The sequence below is a fragment of the Macaca thibetana genome, chromosome 2, assembly GCF_024542745.1.
Source record: "Macaca thibetana thibetana isolate TM-01 chromosome 2, ASM2454274v1, whole genome shotgun sequence".
NCBI classification, from domain to species: Eukaryota; Metazoa; Chordata; class Mammalia; order Primates; family Cercopithecidae; genus Macaca; species Macaca thibetana.
In genome coordinates this window covers 63,402,824-63,421,093 of record NC_065579.1, presented here as the reverse complement: position 1 = coordinate 63,421,093, position 18,270 = coordinate 63,402,824, and the positions used below count along the sequence as shown (strand labels likewise).

Sequence of the window (18,270 nt, the reverse complement as noted above, 5' to 3'; positions counted from 1 at the left end):
TACCCAAGAGAAATGAAAGCATATGTCCATACAAAGGCTTGTACATGAAGGTTCATAGCTAAAAACTCAAACTCCTCAAATGTCCAGTAAGTGAATGAACAAACAAATTTTGATATATATCCATACAATGGGATACTATTCAGTAATAAAAATGAATGAAATATTGATAAGTGGAACAACATGGATGAATCTCCAAATAATTGTGCTGAGAAAAAAAAGGCCAGAAAAAAAGACTACATACTGCATATTTCTATTTATATAAAGTTTTACAAAATGCAAACTATAGTGACAGAAAGTAGATTAATGGTTGCCTAGAGATGAAGGAGAAGGGTAGGAGAATGAAAAAAGATAGGAATTACCAAGGAGCATGAAGAAACTTTTGAGGGTGATGGATATGTTCACTATCTTAATTGTAACAATGGTTTCATGGGTATATACAACAGTGATCAAATTGCATATATTAAGCATGTACAGTTTATTATATGTATCATACTTCAGTAAAGATATTTTTAAAAGAATAGCCAGATAAATTGGCAAAATTTGAATATGAACTATGTATTAGATGACCTTATCCCTATATCATAAAGCCACCATGGAGGCTAAGGAGTGAGGACCTCTTTTTGGTAAAGGAGGAACACCAGCCAAGCACTCCCATTGTCATCCTATTTTTGAGAGGAAAGTAAAAACTAGCTGTCTTTTTCTCCACAGAATTCCCTTTTAAGAAACGTTTCCCAAGTATGAGCCTGCCTGTACTGTTTCATGTCTAAATCTGTTTGCATTACATAATCCTTTGGGGATAAACAATTTCTGTCTCTGTGTAGCTCCATGAATCAGAGCAGGCCCTGTGGCCCTAGTATGAAGGTATAGAGAGTTTCTCTGACCACTGTCGAGATCCCAGTTCTTTACCCCATGACTTCTACAGCAGCAGACACTCAGGTCTCCCTACATGTTAAAAATATGAGCTTCCTTTCCAAAAATTATTTGCTGCTTTGTGAGTCTCACTCTTAGACAAATCCTGGCCCAGGCATTTATAAAAACAGGTCAGGCCTGAAGGTACCATATCAGATGCTCAGAAGAGTTCCAGAAAAGTAGGGAAAAGGTCAGAATCCCCAACTGGGGATTGGTCTCTCTTCTCAAATCATTAGAGAATAAAATCCTCCAAGGTTTCAAGCCATGGAGAAGAAAAAAAAAAAAAAAAGCAGATATAAACTTTCTCCATGTATTTAGAATATAAATTACCAGGCTGAGTGCCCATCTCTATATTCCCATCTGGTGTCAAAGCTATGGCTGGCACTTAGATTAAAAATAAAGCATTCAATATGGCATTACAATTATCTTCCTAAAACTGACTATCAAAATATAATCAGAATGAATTAATCTTACTCCCAACTCAAAAGTCACATGTTTTTTCTGCTTTGTATCTTTAAAACTTTAAGAGGCTAAATTTCCTCCAACTGATCACGCACAGAAATATTTAATATGCTGTTCTTTGAAAAAAAAAAAAATCCGGGCTTGGTGGCTCGTGACCATAATCCCCCATACTTTGAGAGGCCAAGGAGGGCAGACTGCTTGAGCTCAGGAGTTCAAGACCAGCCTGGACAACATGGTGAAACCCCATTTCTACAAAATAAATAAATAAATAAATAAATAAATAAATAAATAAATAAGCCAGGTGTAGTTGTGTGTCAGGAGACTGTGATGGGAGGATCACCTGAGTCTGGGAGGCAGAGACTGCAGTGAGCCGAGATCTCGCCACTGCACTCCAGCCTGGGTGACAGAGTGAGACCTGTCTCAAAAAAAAGAAAAGAAGAGTTCCTGAAAGTTGCCTGAAAATCTCAAAGTATTATTTAATTACTTATTCTATTATTTTATAGAAGGTGTAGTGAAATGGTACCATTCACAATTTATACAAATGCAAAATACTCTTCTATATCATTTAAAACACTATAAAATGTATTTTACATGCATATACTTTATTCTTCAGAATAAATTTTAACTTTGGGTATTACACATTTATAATCACATATTACTCTATACAGTAAGATGTGCAAAATCGTGTACACTGTTCTTTATGGGCAATTTGAGGGATCTTTCAAGAGAGATTTTGACTAGATAGGACTTTGTCTTTTATACCAACTCAGGACCTAACCTCACTCAGTATGAGACTCCTCTGCAAGCAGCCACTGCTTCTTTACAGGACAGGTAATAGAAAGTAGGGCAAGGATCTTATGCACAGGAAATCCTAGAAAAAATAAGGATGACCTTCACCAAAATCAGCAGAAGTGCCAGGGCAAGATGGCTCCAGAGCTCCCACTTTTCTGAAACCAGAGGGCAGGATTCCTAAGCATATCTCATTAGGTGTTTCAACCTGCAGAATCGTTATTCTGTGCAGTCAGATATTCTGCCTATTGTTTAGACTAATGCTTTCTAGGTCATTTCCTTCAGATGGATCTAATGATGATACTTTTCTCCAAAGAAAAAACTACAGTATCTGTTCTTCCTGTTATGTAATCAATGCATGCTGGTTTTTACCATTACATCTACATAAGTTCTAGTCCACTCTGTGATTATTAATTCTCTATATTATTATACTTTAAATATCCTTTCTTCTTTGGCCCTACTTTCTACTGGTTTTCATCTTTCATTACATCAGTAAAGAAAATTTACCCCATTATCCATAAACTGAAGGCATTTTTACGTTCCCTTTATCTCAAATTTTTTAAATAATCTCAAACACAGGAACATGATAACATCCACTATCATCAGTATCAAAAAACATTGTTCTTTGAGTTCTGGTTAATGAAATGAGGGAGAAAACAAAAACAAAAAAGTACATCTAGAAAGTAGGAGACAAAATTATATTATCTGTAGTCAATATGACGGCATATCTTTAAAAAAAGAAAAAAGAAAGAAAAGAAAAGAAAGTAGAGAGAGAATGAATCACCAGAAATGCTACTAAAGCTAAATAGGAAGTTGAGTCAGTAAGCATTTTTATAAATTGACAATAATCACACCAGAAAACATAATGAAAAGATGGCCTCACTGTAATCAGTTTATAGTAGCCGCAGAAGGATGAGTACTTCATCCTCATACACAGAATTTACTCCAAGTGCACTCATTTGGCCTACCGAAAAGTCTTTTACACTCTTCTCTCACTGTAGCCTAGACCACTGTAAGGTTGTCCCCTCCGAAATGGGTACAAAAAGTCCTACCCTCCCAGGAATCCCCTCTTTGGCCTGGAGTAGACTCGAATATTTTAAAACAAAATAATACAATATCTAATAATTAAAGAACAAAAATCCTACTGAATTTGACCAACAAATTCATTGTCTAAAACAGGAGATAGTGAAGTAAAAATGGACAGCCAACAGAAGAACTACTATAATATTTCCACATTCATCAGCAGCACTAACTATAGTGAATACACAGTTATATATTAGAAAAAATAAAAAACCCACCTTGTCGTTCTCCAAACACTCAGACCCCTCCTGATCACTAGTTCACACAGCAGAGAAAAAACCTGAGTTAGAAAACTAATGGCAAAAACTGCAATTACTTTTGCACCAACCTAATACCTACTAGTAGTTTTTTAAGACTTGATGGGACCCTAAAATACCAAATTTATGTCTCAGCTCCAAAATAAAACCATCCCTAAGGCAATCCAAAAATAAGAAGGCTTACTCTTTTCTGAAGTCCTCTAAAGTTTATTTTCCCCCACATCAGTGTTATACACTTTACAGCAACATTCTCCAATGAGGTTGCTAACATGCAGAACAAGCAACATTCTCTAAACCCCCTTCCCACCAGTGCGGCTCACCCAACAACCATTTCCACTTCTCCTTCTTCCTAGCTAATACAATTCTAGTTTCGTTCACCTTTCTAAGTTGTCATGTCCTCCAGAGGCTGGGCTCCCCGTCAGATCCAGAATGAATTATGATGGGTCAAGACTAATCACGCTGATCACATTCCCATGACCAAGTCATTGGTTTAGGCATGAACATGTGATACAACTATGGCCTATAAGATATGAAGAGTACTTTCTAGAGAGGTTTCCTGAAGCTTAAAGAAGAACGAGACAGGTATAATTTCCTGCTCATGTCTCTGGATGTAGTTATACAAAGACAACTGCAGCAGTTCAGAGTATCACATCTTGCAACCATGAGGGAAAACTGAAGAGAATTTCTGAGACACTGAACTAGAGCCTTGAAGTCATTGAGCTGCTAGATCAAAAGCCTCTTTTGGGCCTTTTTGTTATGTGAAATAATAACTGTCTCCAGTGCTTAATCTGCTTCTACTTGAGTTTCTGTTACTTGCAACCAAAAACTTCCCAATAATGTACCATCTAGGTGGCCAGCTAGAACCCACTCCACCTGTAGCATAAGTCTCTGACAACAGAGACTTATGATAGACAAAACTAACCGATCTGTAAGAGGACATTTCCTTATTGCCAGACTAGCTCTTTACAAACAGAAGCCACTACTGATTACCTAGAAACTATTCTGTCTTTGGTAGAAATTACATTGAATTTCCCTTTTTTTGAGATGAGTACTTCTCACATAAATTTAATGTTAATATTTAATTTGAGGGGAAGATAAAAAATTATTAATATCATAGTTTTACCAGTTTTAAAATGGTAACAACTTAATCTTTATTTATCTCTCTCTGGTGAAGCCAGACTAGAAGAAATAGTCTTAAACCAGAGGGACCTAGTTCACATATAGAGATGAATTTCTTAAGAGAAAGGATTACAGTGAAAAAAATTCTCCAGGGAAAATGTGGAATCTCCTTGATGAAAGTCTTTAAAAATAGATATTTCATGTAGCTGTGAAGCCTTAGGCACTATATTTGGATTACATGACAATTCAAAAATCCCTGCCAGACCTATCTAGAGAGAAAACTTAGAAAGACAAATTTAGAAAAACATGTAAGTGCTAAAATAAAACAGAAGTAAAAACTTCTTAATCTCAAACTCTGGAACATATCTATCATATAACTACGTAAACCAGCTGTTATAGAAAATGCACTTCATTATCTATGGAGCAAAAAGATAAACACTCTGATCAAAGATCCTACTATGTCTCAATTTCCATAAAATCCTGACAGTGTCATTAAGAGACTTATTTGGCCAGAAAATATCCAGTGACTAATTTAACTGAAAATTAATTCATTTAATTAAAAACGATAAATGAAAGCACTTACTACATTAAAAAGAAATTGTATACACTTATCAGAATAAAACAGTTTCTGCCCTATTGCAATCTCATAACTAAGAGAATAAATTTTTATGCCATATTTTAGATTAAAAACTTTGCTGTTCAAGAGTAGTGCTGAATATAAACCCTCTTCTTAAAAATACAATTTGAAATATTTAAGATTTACTGCTATAGGGCATTAAATCACCACTCATATTTATAATGACCAAAATTTGCAATATTAATGTTGAAAAGCAAATGCAAATAAGAGTTCACTACTCCAGAGAAGTCACAAGGTTTACTGACATGCAATAGACAACTGGTCTTTGATTTAGAAACTAAGACACACAGGCTGGGTGCAGTGGCTCACACCTGTAATCCCAGCACTTTGGGAGGCCAAGGCGAGTGGATCATCTGAGCTCAGGAGTTCAAGATCAGCCTCGGTAACATGGCAAAACCTCATCTCTACCAAAAATACAAAAAATCAGCCAAGCATGGTGGCACACACCTGTAGTCCCAGCTACTTGGGAGGCTGAGGTGGGAGGATCACTTGAGCCTGGGAGGTGGAGTTTGCAGTGAACCGAAATGGTGCCACTACACTCCAGCCTGGGTGACAGAGTGAGACCCTAGACCAAAAAAAAAAAAAAAAAAAAAAAAAGAAAGAAAGAAAAAGAAAAGAAAAGAAAAAGAAACTAAGACACAAAGATCATGATCTGGTTAACTGCTCATACAAGAGCAGGACATGGAGGGCACTAATGGTATGGTAAAAAGTCTGTGAGTCTCAGAAATACAGCCTACTGCTATGGTGCCTTTAGCTTCTGTACAAACTAGAAAAGTTTCCAAGTTATTGTAGACCCACAGATGTCTAGCTTGGGGAGCAGACAGTTCTGCACACATTAGAAAATAATGTCTCTCCACCTACTATCACTGTACAGTGTACATCTTGCACTATGATATGCAATGGCCCCACACTTGCTTTCAGGAGCCTCACGCCCAGTGGCAGACAGGAATTCTCTTGTCTTCTAGGAATGGAAGAAAGTAGGTTAAGTCTCAATCTTAACAGACTCAAGTATCAAGCCCCTCCTTAATTCCAGAAAAGTTGGAAGCAGCTAAGGTTCCATTAAATTAGGCCCTATTCTCAAGAAACAGAGAAAGAGAAGGGGAAAAAAAAAACTCCAGAGAAATCAAGTGATCAAGGCTTGTAGCTTCTTTTATTTCAGAAGTAAAATATCATTTTGTATTAGTCCATTCTAACGCTGCTATGAAGAAATACCTGAGACTGGGTAATTTATAAAGAAAAGAGACTTAATGGACTCACAGTTCCACATGACTGGGGAGGCCTCAGGAAACTTACAATCATGGTGGAAATCACCTCTTCACAGAGTGGCAGGAGAGAGAATGAGAAGTGCAAAGAGGGGAAAAGCCTCATATAAAACCATCAGATCTCTTGAGAACACTATCATGAGAAAGCAAGGGGGTCTAATGATCTAATGATCTAATCCCCAGATCTAATGATCTAATCCCCCCAACCCCCTCTTCACCTCCTACTAGGTCCCTCCCTCAACACACGAAAATTACAATACAAGGTGAGATTTCGGTGGGGACCCAGACCCAGACCATATCACATGTCTTCACTTTTTAAGCAGTTTTTCATAGCATAGACTTCAACTTTATTGAAAGTATATTAGTTTATCAATATGCATGATTTTTACCTACATAAATATTAATAAAAATGCTCTGTACTTTACAAAGGAGGGCCTAGAATTACAAAACAAAGCTATAAAAGGGATTATCATTACATTAACTATTTTGAAAAGAATGGCTTCTTTTGTTTGTTTAAATTTTGACTTTGAAGATTTCTATTAAAAACAGATTATAACTAGCTATAGCCAAAGCTTGGCTTGACTTACGGTTGGCTAAGAAAATAATGTATTAAGTAGCCTTCTAGAATGAAAACACAGAATTAGCATCCACTCAAACTAAACATACCAACTCAGTATTATAAACAAATGAGAAAATGATATTTGCTGTGTAAAATTAACAATATATGTAATAGGAAGCTGTTTTGATCCTGAAAAAGAAAAAAAAAAAGTCAAAGCTTGAATATAAAGAAAAATTATGCAAACACATCCACACTCCTACATATTGATCCTAAAGTCAAGCCTTTGGTACTTTGAAGTAAAATAAAACATAAATCATTTTTGTTTATTGTGACTGGTTATGCTAATACCACTATAATTTCTATGAAAGCCTTTCATGAGCCAACAGGCAAAAATATTGCAGATTTTCTGTAGTGGGATAGAGATTCTGCCAGCAAAGAAGCAGGGTTGATGAGAACAGATGTTTGAATGTGAAGCATCACCTGCTCTGACTTCTGACCCCAGTCTTTTTTAACTACAGGACTTTTCTAGGTAATTACAAGATCAACCTACCAAGGTTAGCAGCGTAGGGTTTTCAAAAACACCACCATCTGTCACAGTCATATGAGAAAACCAAAGTCCCACTAAGCAAATCGAGAAGACTAGGCAGTGTCCACATAACAATGTTATCAGCAGTTCATTGACCAAATTAGGAGCTCTGTAGGGCGTCAACCAAAAACTGATGGTACAGGCTTTGGAGGCAGGGAGCTTTTAAGTCTGAATCGCAGTTTCAGACCCTAGTTTCACCACCCACAAGCTGTGAGAGACCATGGGCAAATTACTTAACCTCTCAGTGCCTTAATTTCTACACCTACAAAATGGGGGATAATATAGTACCTACCTCATAAACTCTTATCAGAATTAAAATTAGATAACACATATAAAGTACTTTATAAATACTGCCTGGCATATTATACATACTCAATAAATGTCAGCAATTATTATTACCATCAGTAATGGTGGCTTCTCCTTTACTCCTTTGATCCAGAAATCCCACTTCTGGAAACCCACCCTAGAGAAATAATCCAAACTACAGTAGAAGCACAAAAAGATTTATTACAATGGTATTTACAATGGTAAGAAGTTAGAGAAGCCTAAGTGTATACCAATAAGGAAGCAGTTGAGTAATTTCTCAAATATCTACTTAATAAAATATTGCTCTATCACTAAAAAACATATTCAAAACATAAATGTAAAGAATTAAAACAGGCAGGGCGCGATGGCACATGCCTGTAATCCCAGCACTTTGGGAGGCTGAAGGGGGCGGATTGCCTGAGGTCAGGAGTTCATGACCAGCTTGGCCAACATGGTGAAACCCTGTCTCTATTAAAAAATACAAAAATTAGCTGGGCATGGTGGCGGGTGCCTGCAATCCCAGCTACTTGGGAGGCTGAGACAGGAGAATCACTTGAACCCAGGAGACAGAGGTTACAGTGAGCCTAGATCGCGCCATTGCACTCCAGCCTGGGACAGAACGAGACACCGTCTTAAAAAAAAAAAAAAAAAAAAGAGAGAGAGAGAGACAGAATTAAAATAAATAAAAAAACAAATCAAATATAAAGCATTATAGGGCAAAATGACAGTATGTTTATAGAATTATACAAAGAAAAACAACAAGATTTAAATCTACATATGTATATTTTTATAATTATGTAAAATTATATTTAAAATGCATACTGTTTTTAAAAAGGTGAAGCTGGGCACAGTGGCACATGCCTATAGTCCCAGCTATTCAGGAGGCTGAGGCAAGAGGATCATGTGAGTCCAGGAGTTTGTGGCTATAGTAAGCTATGATCGTGCTACTGCAATCCAGCCTCAGCAACAAAGCCAGATCCTGTCCACCCACCCGCCAAAAAAGAAACAAACAAACAAACAAAAAGACCAGCAAGCAATACACCAAAAATGTAACAGTAGAAGTGACAGGGTAATAAGATTTGAAGGAATATTTCTTGTTTTCTGGATCTATCATGGAGTCATATTATTTTTATGATTTTAAAATTAGTTTACTTTAAAATATATTTGACTTGCTGTAGATTTATTTTAACATTCATTAAGTAGAATTACTAAAATGGTAACAAAAGTTATGGAAACCCTGACATCAGTCTTACCACCTCAAGAGTTATCCACTCCCATCACATCCTCTCCCTCTCTTTCAACAATGGCCCACACTCCTGGGGTTTCATCTTCACAGCTCTGTCTCAAGCTTCCCAATTGACCCTCTCCCCTCATACTTCTTTCTTGTTAGTTCACATCAATCCTCCATATAGTTTAGAGGAGCAGGATTACTAAAGCATGGACTTTGTGCCATTCCTATACAGTAGCTCTCCAATATATACAGAATATGGCCCAGGCTCCTCGGCACGGCTTCAATAATAGTGCTAACAGTAGTTCCAGCAGCATCTCCCACTCTCCTCACCTGTGTGTATCCCAAACCCCAGGCCATGGCTCTTCAACAGGGGGACCTAGCATACTGGTATATTTTTGTCATTGTAAGTTATGTCACAAGCAATTTGTTATCCATAATGGTTCAAGTACCTTAGTTGTGAATTATTTATTTTTTTAAACTACCTAGAAAAACATCAGTTTTATTCCTATAATCTCTTCCCATTTACCTGTATTAAAAATGAGGATGGAATTTATGCTGAAACATTGCCCGTAACTCTGTGTTTCCCATGGAGGCATGATACAAATAAAATCTTCTGTCACATGAGTCACAGTGGAAAGGGATCCTCCAAACCAGAGCTGCTCACGAAGTAGCATCACTGTAAAGTGCTCTCCACCTGCAAAGGGAGCAAGCAGGCTGCCTTGCTTCAAATTATGGCTGGCAATTAATTTTAAAAGCCACCTTTTCTCCTCATAAAAAAGCAAGGAGAGGAGGATAGAGGAACTCTAGAGACAACCAGAGACTAGGAGATAAATCTTTTTAGAATCATTCTCCTCCATCAAGATGGAGACAGTATCTCAGCAGATTAAAGGCCAAGAATTTCATTTTCCACTCCCGGTGCTGATATAAAGTTTCTTTTTCAAATAAATACACTTAACATTAAAAAACAGTTAATTTAAAAATAATGTTAAGTATATCAAAACACAAAGCGTACTTGAATATGGAAAAAAATAATGAATGAGCTTCTAGAATGATTACCGTTGGGGAAAGCCTACTCCTGACAAATAAGACTACCTGCCTTCTTCCAATGGTACCTGCATTTTATTTCCTCTGTACCATTTCCATATTTTTCCCTCAACCTCTAATGTCATCTTCCCCTCCTTCCTCCACCCAATCGCTGTCTACAGGAATGCTAGGACACAACTAAATGTCAGTTCCTCTTCAAAATTATCCAAAATTCTCCAAGCTCCTTCAGTCAGGCCATTGCACACTTGTAGGTGGCAGGCATCTTGTAACTCTGCTATTTTTTAAAAAATGCTCATCTCTCCAAGTAGACAGAATGCTCCCTGAGGGTACAGAATACACCAAGTCATTTTTAGACATCACACAGAGCATAACACTGCTTTTCACAGGTGCCAGACTATACAGAAAATGTTGGCTTAATTGAACCGAATTTCTTAACAACCTGTTCAGAAGATGCAGCAAGGTCAGCACTCAGGTTCCTACATTCCCGTACAAAAAGGTCTTCAAGTACAGGCATAGGAAAGAGAGTTTCATTGAAAAAAAAATTTTTTTTGCAGAAACTTTAATGTGCCACATTAAACCAAAATAATCAGAATCTTCTCTTAAACCATAAGGCACTTAGCCACACAAAATCCCTAGGCCTCTTGTACATCATAATGTGAAAGTCGAATATTTACTAACAGCAGCTATAATGTCTGAAAAGCAGATCATTCACTGTGCCACTCATTATTTATTTACTCAGATGTGTATCTTATTTCAGAAGAATCTAATGAAACTTACATAAATACATATAATACAAGCTAAAATGACATATCTAAGAGAAGAGAAAAATGGTGATATGGTTTGGCTGTGTCCCCACCCAAATCTCATCTTGAATTCACACGTGCTGTGGGAGGGACTGGGTGAGAGGTAATTTGAAACATGGGGGCAGGTCTTTCCCACACTGTTCTCATGATAGTGAATAAGTCTCACAGATCTGATGATTATATAAGGGGAAGTTTCCCTCCACAAGCCCTCTTCTTCTCCTGTCTGCCACTATGTGAGACACGTCGCCTTTCACCTTCCACCATGACTCTGAGGCTTTCCCAGCCACGTGGAATCGTAAGTCCATTAAACCTCTTTCTTTTGTAAATTGCCCAGCCTCAGGTATGTCTTTATCAGCAGTGTGAAAACAGGCTAATACAAATGAGATAAAGGAAAATTGAGTGTAGGAAAGATAAGCTTTCCTAGGAGTGAGGTTCACGTGCCAGATGACTGTATTCCATAAAAGTCTGCACATTCGCTAGAGGTAGGTCAGAGGTTTGGCTCTTAATACTTGTAGCAGCCAACAAACCCAGGATGGCCCAATCAGTTACACAATTCAGCCTCCTTAAGATAAATAGGTAATAGAGTAATGTTTCTCCCTCAGTCCTCATTAAAATGATACTATATAATATAACAAATGATTTTTCAACAACATTCTTGCAGTCGATTTCTCAGAGCTGAGGAGACTATTCCTCCAAACAACCCTCATAGGCAAATGACAGCAAACAATTCAATAAAAGCAAATGATGGAGAGGAAAGCAGGAGGGCCAAGCAAGGGGTTCAGATACACAGTTTCTTGCAGATCTAAATGTATCAAAACCAGATTTTATTCTATCTAGACTAACCTGCAATCCAGAGGCTTCATGTATCCACTTGTCTCTGAAACTACAAAGAAAATTTGATATGCATGTCCTTTTTTCTGGGGAATATGTCTGTAGTTTCATAACATTCTCAAAGAGCAGCATGACTCAAGAAAAGTTAAGAACCACTGATCCAAAGAATCAGACTATATATATATATTCTTCAGGCAACCCTCCATAAGCAGTTTATTTTCTGAGCTTCTGAGAAGTGCTGAGCCTCAAGACTGCAGTCCCTGGCAAGCGCCTGAAGTATGGCTTCTCCCTCATGCAAAATGTAGAACTCTAGGCTTTAACCACTGGCCAAGCTGTGTGTCAATTGTCAAGATACATAAGACCTTTAATAAAGTAATGCTCATGAACATATGGAGCACATAACAACTATTCTTCTAGCTAGGCTTCACCCATAAACATTGATAGAGGTGCCAAAGGATTTAGTGATACTTCTTCTAGATAGTATTAAAAAAATAAAAAACAACAACAACAAAACACCTTTTGCCTGTAAATAAAAATTACAAGTAAGCATAAAAACAATGATTTTCCTAGATAAAAATCATTTTTATCTTAAAATAATCTTTCTACATCAATTTACATAACGAGCTCCTTTTTACCTTTTTGTTGTTTTGATCTTGTTATATAAGAAAACAATCACCGCCATACCTTTAGACACATACACACACAGTGAACCATCCACACACAGTATCATGGTTAGAATCAAGGGAGGAAGCTGGCCTGTAGGACCACTGAGATAAGGCTCTTTAAAATCTCATCCATCTAGAAGAAGACACAGCCCTACAGAGTCTGGTCCTCAGCATAAAAAGTCCAGAGACATATCTTTGCCAAAGAATCCACAGTTAAATATGCTCAAGAGGAACTACCTCATGGTAACCCAAATCTATAAGAGGCTGAAGTACAAATCAGAATACCAACTTACTAATTAATCATAGAGAATATTCCTTTTGACTGTAAGAAAATTTACACCTGAAGCCACGACACAGTTTTCTCAAATATCTGGATAACTGAAATCCTGAATTAGTAATCAGAAGTCCACTGAAAGTTAGAACCTTGAGATATAGAGAGTTTGGGAGATACCTAATAAATTATCCTTGCACTACATACATCTTCATAGTGATCAAAGCTGTGGCTCGCACGGGAAAAGTCTCTCTCCCTTGAATATTGCTGCCCCAGCACTGCAGACTTCTTGTCTTCTTGGCCTTTCCTCTTCCATATCCTTCTCTCCATTAGGTACTTCTCTAGACAGGGTATAATACAACTGATGAAGACACACCTTACACACATTATTATCCCTATTTTCTAGATAATAAACTCCCAGATAAAGTTGTTTTAGCAACTTGTCCAATGTTGCAACTACTATAAAGCAGAGCACAGATTCAAAGTCAGATCTCAAGTCAAAACCTATGCTTCTAATCTTAAAGTAAACAATATCTTCAAGGTGTTTTTTCCTGGGCCTTCCTACCTCCCAATCTGATTTAAATGTCCCTCCTCTGTGTTACCATAACACTCTAAGTGTACCATGACTATAATTTTTGGTATAGAGGTCTATCTCTCTCATTTGACTGAAACTTTTTGAGGATAGGGGTTATATTTCATTCACCCTTGTATCCCCAGGGCACCATCTATCTAGGTAAATATTCAAGCCAATTTGTCCAGTGGTTTCATATGGAGATCAACAAACTGAAGGCCTTGAACTAGCCACACAGCCTTAGGAAGGTCACAACTTCTCCAGCTATCAGCATCTCAGCTTAAAAGAAAAAAAAAAAGGTGGGGGATGAAATTAATATACACAGATGAAATGGATATAGAAGGATATACAAGGTAATGTCTCCTCTGCATCTAAAGAGCACTACAATTATAGATGGGCCCTAGTTTTTGATGGCCTACCTTATTAGTGTGAGTTATTAGAAATAAAATTAAACTCCTCATTTATCTTCTGTACCATTCTAGAGACAGAATATACATAAATAATAGAAAGTTCAGAAAAAGCTTCCTCTTTTGTGACAGGAGCTAACATCATCTATACTAAAATCAAACAGTGGCACCCTCCTCTGGTGAATGTTAAAGGAGCTAAACAACACACAAGAATTCGATGGTAGGATTTTGAATGATTATACATAAAGAAAAAGCAAGAGAGAAACTACCTAATATTATCCATCATCGTTATACTCCCAATAGCAACTAAGTAACTCCTGTTGTAGCACTCCCCTTATTTTGCCCTAAAACAAAGCCAAAATGAACTAACTGGCTACATACGGTAAGAGATTGTGAACAGAACAAGTATTCTATTTAAGAGTACTGATAATATCAATTATTTTGCAAACAGTATGCTTTTTAATGTAAGGCACAAAGAAAAGTATTTCATGGTTTGGCTAACAATGATCATCTTTTCATTTGTTGTTAAAAAATTTAATGACAAGCCACATACGTGTAAAATACTTTTAGTAAAATGAAAGCATTTATCGTGTCCCTTTTCTGGAGGGTACCTTTACCACAAGATAGTACTAGAAAATTTTCAACCTGAAAAGTGTTTTGGTCTGCACATTTCAGGTTTTACAGTATCAACTTAAAAGAAAAAAAATTTAAATCACCCAATCACTTACACTTTTTTAACCCAAGGCTAAAATTATGCCAATGCATCACACCCAGACAACCACAACTCAAAATTTCACCACATTACTATTACAACCAAATCTTTAATAAAATTAAAACTGCTTTCTAAGACCAGAAGCAGATTATTACCAGCCACCAATTTTAATATAAAAATATATAATAAATATAAGCTTATTAAATGATTTACAAAGGAAGGAATCACAGCTTCCTTCACCCTCACTGAATTTAGGCACAAAAAAATGAAAATACAGATAGTCTACTTCAAGCCAAGAAGACAAATCAGCCGTTATACTGGCAACTTTGTCATTATGGCATGTTTTTGCCCATGTACACAGCCTCTTTTCCCTCAATTAATTTTACATCTTTCACTTACTCTGTGACCAAGGGGAGGGGATCCCAACATTACCCAAGAGGTTACAAATTTACAACCAGTGAGAAACTTGCATTCTGAAAAAACAGAATATAAAAAAAGCTAGGGTGGATGGAAAATGGCAAAAACTGATTTCAGTTCTACCAAATGAGTTTTCCTACTAAGTTTGTCATTCTTGATAAAGTTGGTTCCACAAGGCAGGTAGGCACAGTAGCATGAAAAGATTAGCAGAGTGGTGGGTGAGGAATGCAGATGAGATATCCAGTTGAAAGCTTTCTCAATGTTTACCCAAAACAAAGGCCAAAGAACAAGCAAATGCTTGAAAAAGAATGGCAGTCCCTGCAGTTCCCTACAGCCTACCCAGAGATCAGAGGGCAGAGAAGAAAGTTGGGGGAAAACTTGTATGGGAGTTCAGGGGAAGAGTGTAATCAAAAACAGGAAGGGGTTAAGAATAAGAAAAGTATGCCGCCAAAAGGGAAAACAAAGAGTATGCGGCAAAGAACCCGTTACAAACTGCCAAAATGAGAGATGGGGTGATTGGTCCAGTGTTCTTTGGAGCATGGCGCTAGAGCCACATTAGCCTCTCACTTTGCCTGGGCCAATGCGCAACGATCAGAGCCAACCCTTGCCTAACCTCCAGGAAATCTGGGCCTCAGCGCACAACCCGGGTGCTGCTGAAATGTGGGAGAGGGAACTGAACCGGCCTCTAGCTATCTCCTGTTTCCAGATGAACCACAAACAAAGGAATCTAGAAGCAGGGCGACTTCTGCACCCCCAAGCCCGCCAGGGCGCAAGGGTAAGGTCAAGGCACCGCCTCCTTTGCGGGCATAGCCACCTCTGCAAAGGCCAGAGACATCTAGGTCCTGCTCTGAGATCCTGGTAAAAACAAGCGGCCAGCGAGGCGCTCCTGTCAATTGGCCCGATTGCACTTGTAAAGTTGATAGAGTTGGAAAGAAGCGCAGAGCAGCCCCTCGGATTCCTCCCTAGAGTGAAGGCGATGGGAAGGAGTCACAGCTTCCTTCACCCTCAATGAGCTCGCTCTGCAGGTATAGTCTCTTTTCCTAATGAAGCATAAAAGATGTTGTCTTCCTTCTCTGTGCCTAGTTCAACTCAAACCCTAGAACAAGGGCACTGGGGTCTGGGACCAAAGTTCACTGGAGATACCATTAATTCTCCTTGCTAAGCTAGCACAGTGTTTGCTGGGTTCCAGCCTTGGGAACCTCGTATTAAGTAGCAACAAATATGCTGCGGATGACTCTCCTTTCCCTAAAGTGGACCCTCAGCCCCAAGAAGTCTGGATCGAGCAGTGCTTTTGGCAACTTGAGCCGCATTTGTCCAGCCAGGTACCATGGTGTCATCACCACGCCCCTCGCACCCAGATCCTCTCACGCTGCGCACACGCTGTCCTGTTTATACACACACACACACACACACACAGACACGCGCGCGCGCACACACGCACACGATATATACACAGACACAAATACAAAGCCCCGGGTAGCTCCTACCTCTCCCCCGTGCCCGTCGAAGATCCCGAAGATGGACGGGTGCGTCTTGTTGGCCAGATCCGTGAGAACTTCGAAGCGGTCCTCCATGTGGTCTCTTCGGCCCTGGATGGAATACACCGCCACGTTGTGGCTCTTGAACTCCCAGGTCTTGGAAAATTCGGCCTCCAGCACATCAAGCCCCCCGAGTCGATCGTTCTGCATGATCTCGGCTACCTTGCCCTTCACCATTTTCACAGCGTCCCGGCTGGACTTCACGATGGTCTTCACCTCGTCAGTGTGGAAGAAGTAACTCCACAGAGCCAAGCTGATGCACAGCAGGAAAAGCGTCTCGGGTCTCAGCAAGAAGTAGCGCATGATGCGACCCAGCAGAGACAGCAAAGTCATTGTATCCTCTATCATTTATTATCGCTAGAGCCTCAACCACCACCAGCGACGCGCGCCCCGAAGGCTCGCCGGGTCCGGGAGCACTGCGGGGACAGCCAGCCGGGAGGGAGGTGGAGCAGTGCCCGAGGGTGGGGGCGAGGCTCGCGGAACCCAGCCGGAGGCAGCCGAGCAGGCGGCTCCGAGCGGGCAGCGCGAGCACAGGCAGCTTCCCTTTTGTCTCCCCGCCTCGGCGGCCCGGAGGCCCGTCCCTGCCGCCCGCGCCGCCTCCCCTCCTCAGCCCCTTTGTGAGACAGCGGCGGCAGCGGTAGCAGCAGCCGCCGCAGCAGCAGCCGCGGATGCCCCGATTGGGCAAGAGGAATCAAGTTAAAGTTGCGCCGGGCGGGTCTGCCGCGGTGAGCGGGAGAGTTCAGGGGCGCCAGCGCCCGCGCGGTCCCTCCGGGGGTGCCCCTCGAGATTCCCGGGAGCGATCAGCAGGTGAGGCGCAGGGCTCCACAGCCCGGCGGACAAGGGATGCAGGTCCCCTCGGTCGCCGCCGCAGGGGAGCGCGGAGATGGCCGAACGTTCCAATTCCTTCACACACCCCCTGGGGCCCCAGAGAATAAAAGTTTTGCGGATGCCTGGGCAGAGGCAGGGGTACGCAGAGCCCGGCGACGCGGCACGATCAGTACTGAGCCGCAGGCGGCCAGCGGGGCTCTGCCTGCCTCTCCCCAGGCACCTCCCAGCTCCGCTCGGCTCGGCTTGGCTCGGCTCCGCTCGGCTCGGCTCGGCTCGGCTCGGCTCGGCTCGGTGCCGCTTCACTCGCGCGCTCCCTCCTCGCGTCCCGGCTCGCGCGCGCTCCGCCCCGCGCGCGCTCACCCCGCCCCGTCCCGCCCCTTAAGTCGGGACTCAACACTCGGAGGTGTTCCCACCGAGCTGTCAGAGGCTGAGCAAGTTCCGCGGCCGCCGGTGCGTGCTCGCAGCCCCAGGCGGTCCAGGCCAGCCAATGGGGAGAAAAGAGGGAGGTCAGCTATCTAGCTCTTGCGAATGGTTGTTCCTTCCCCCTGTGCCGGCTCCTAAGACAAGCTAATACTGACCCTGGTAGTCTTAGCGTTGGTTTTCCAGGAGCTACTGCTGCTCACTGGGAAGCCGAGAGTTGCACGTGAGCGTTCCCCCCTTCGGCGGCAGCACTGTAGTGCGGTCCCCTCTTCGCCAGGCATAAGGCAAGCGAGAAGGGACGCACTTCTCCCGGCTTGCAAAGCGATAGGGAGACGACCTGGCCGCTGGCCGCTGGCCGCGGTCTCGGCGTTCAGCAACAGAGGCCTTCCCGGCTCTCTCAAGAGTCGGGGAGCTAGCCTGGGTCTAGCGACCTTCTTCCTCCCGAAAACAGCAGAAAGGGGGGACTCGAGAGAATGACCTCTGTTTCCCCAAGGAAGTGCACTCTGACGATAACCTCGGGAGGGACGAGAAAGGCCGCTCTTTCTGAGAGCGGCCGCCGCCCCTGG

The 18,270-nt window shown here is 40.8% G+C and overlaps 1 protein-coding gene across 2 annotated transcripts in view; it reads right to left on the bottom strand.

The window, feature by feature from the left end:
* Nucleotides 1-17,518, bottom strand: part of PPM1L (protein phosphatase, Mg2+/Mn2+ dependent 1L) — a 309,827-nt gene extending 292,309 nt beyond the window's left edge. The window contains exon 1 of one of the 2 annotated variants that reach the window (XM_050779923.1): nucleotides 16,406-17,518. In XM_050779923.1, coding sequence (XP_050635880.1) covers nucleotides 16,406-16,804 — 399 coding nt within the window. In that variant the 5' untranslated portion in view covers nucleotides 16,805-17,518. The remainder of the gene's footprint in view (nucleotides 1-16,405) is intronic. The other variant, XM_050779927.1, reaches the window with a different exon arrangement.
* Nucleotides 17,519-18,270: the final 752 nt, after the last annotated feature.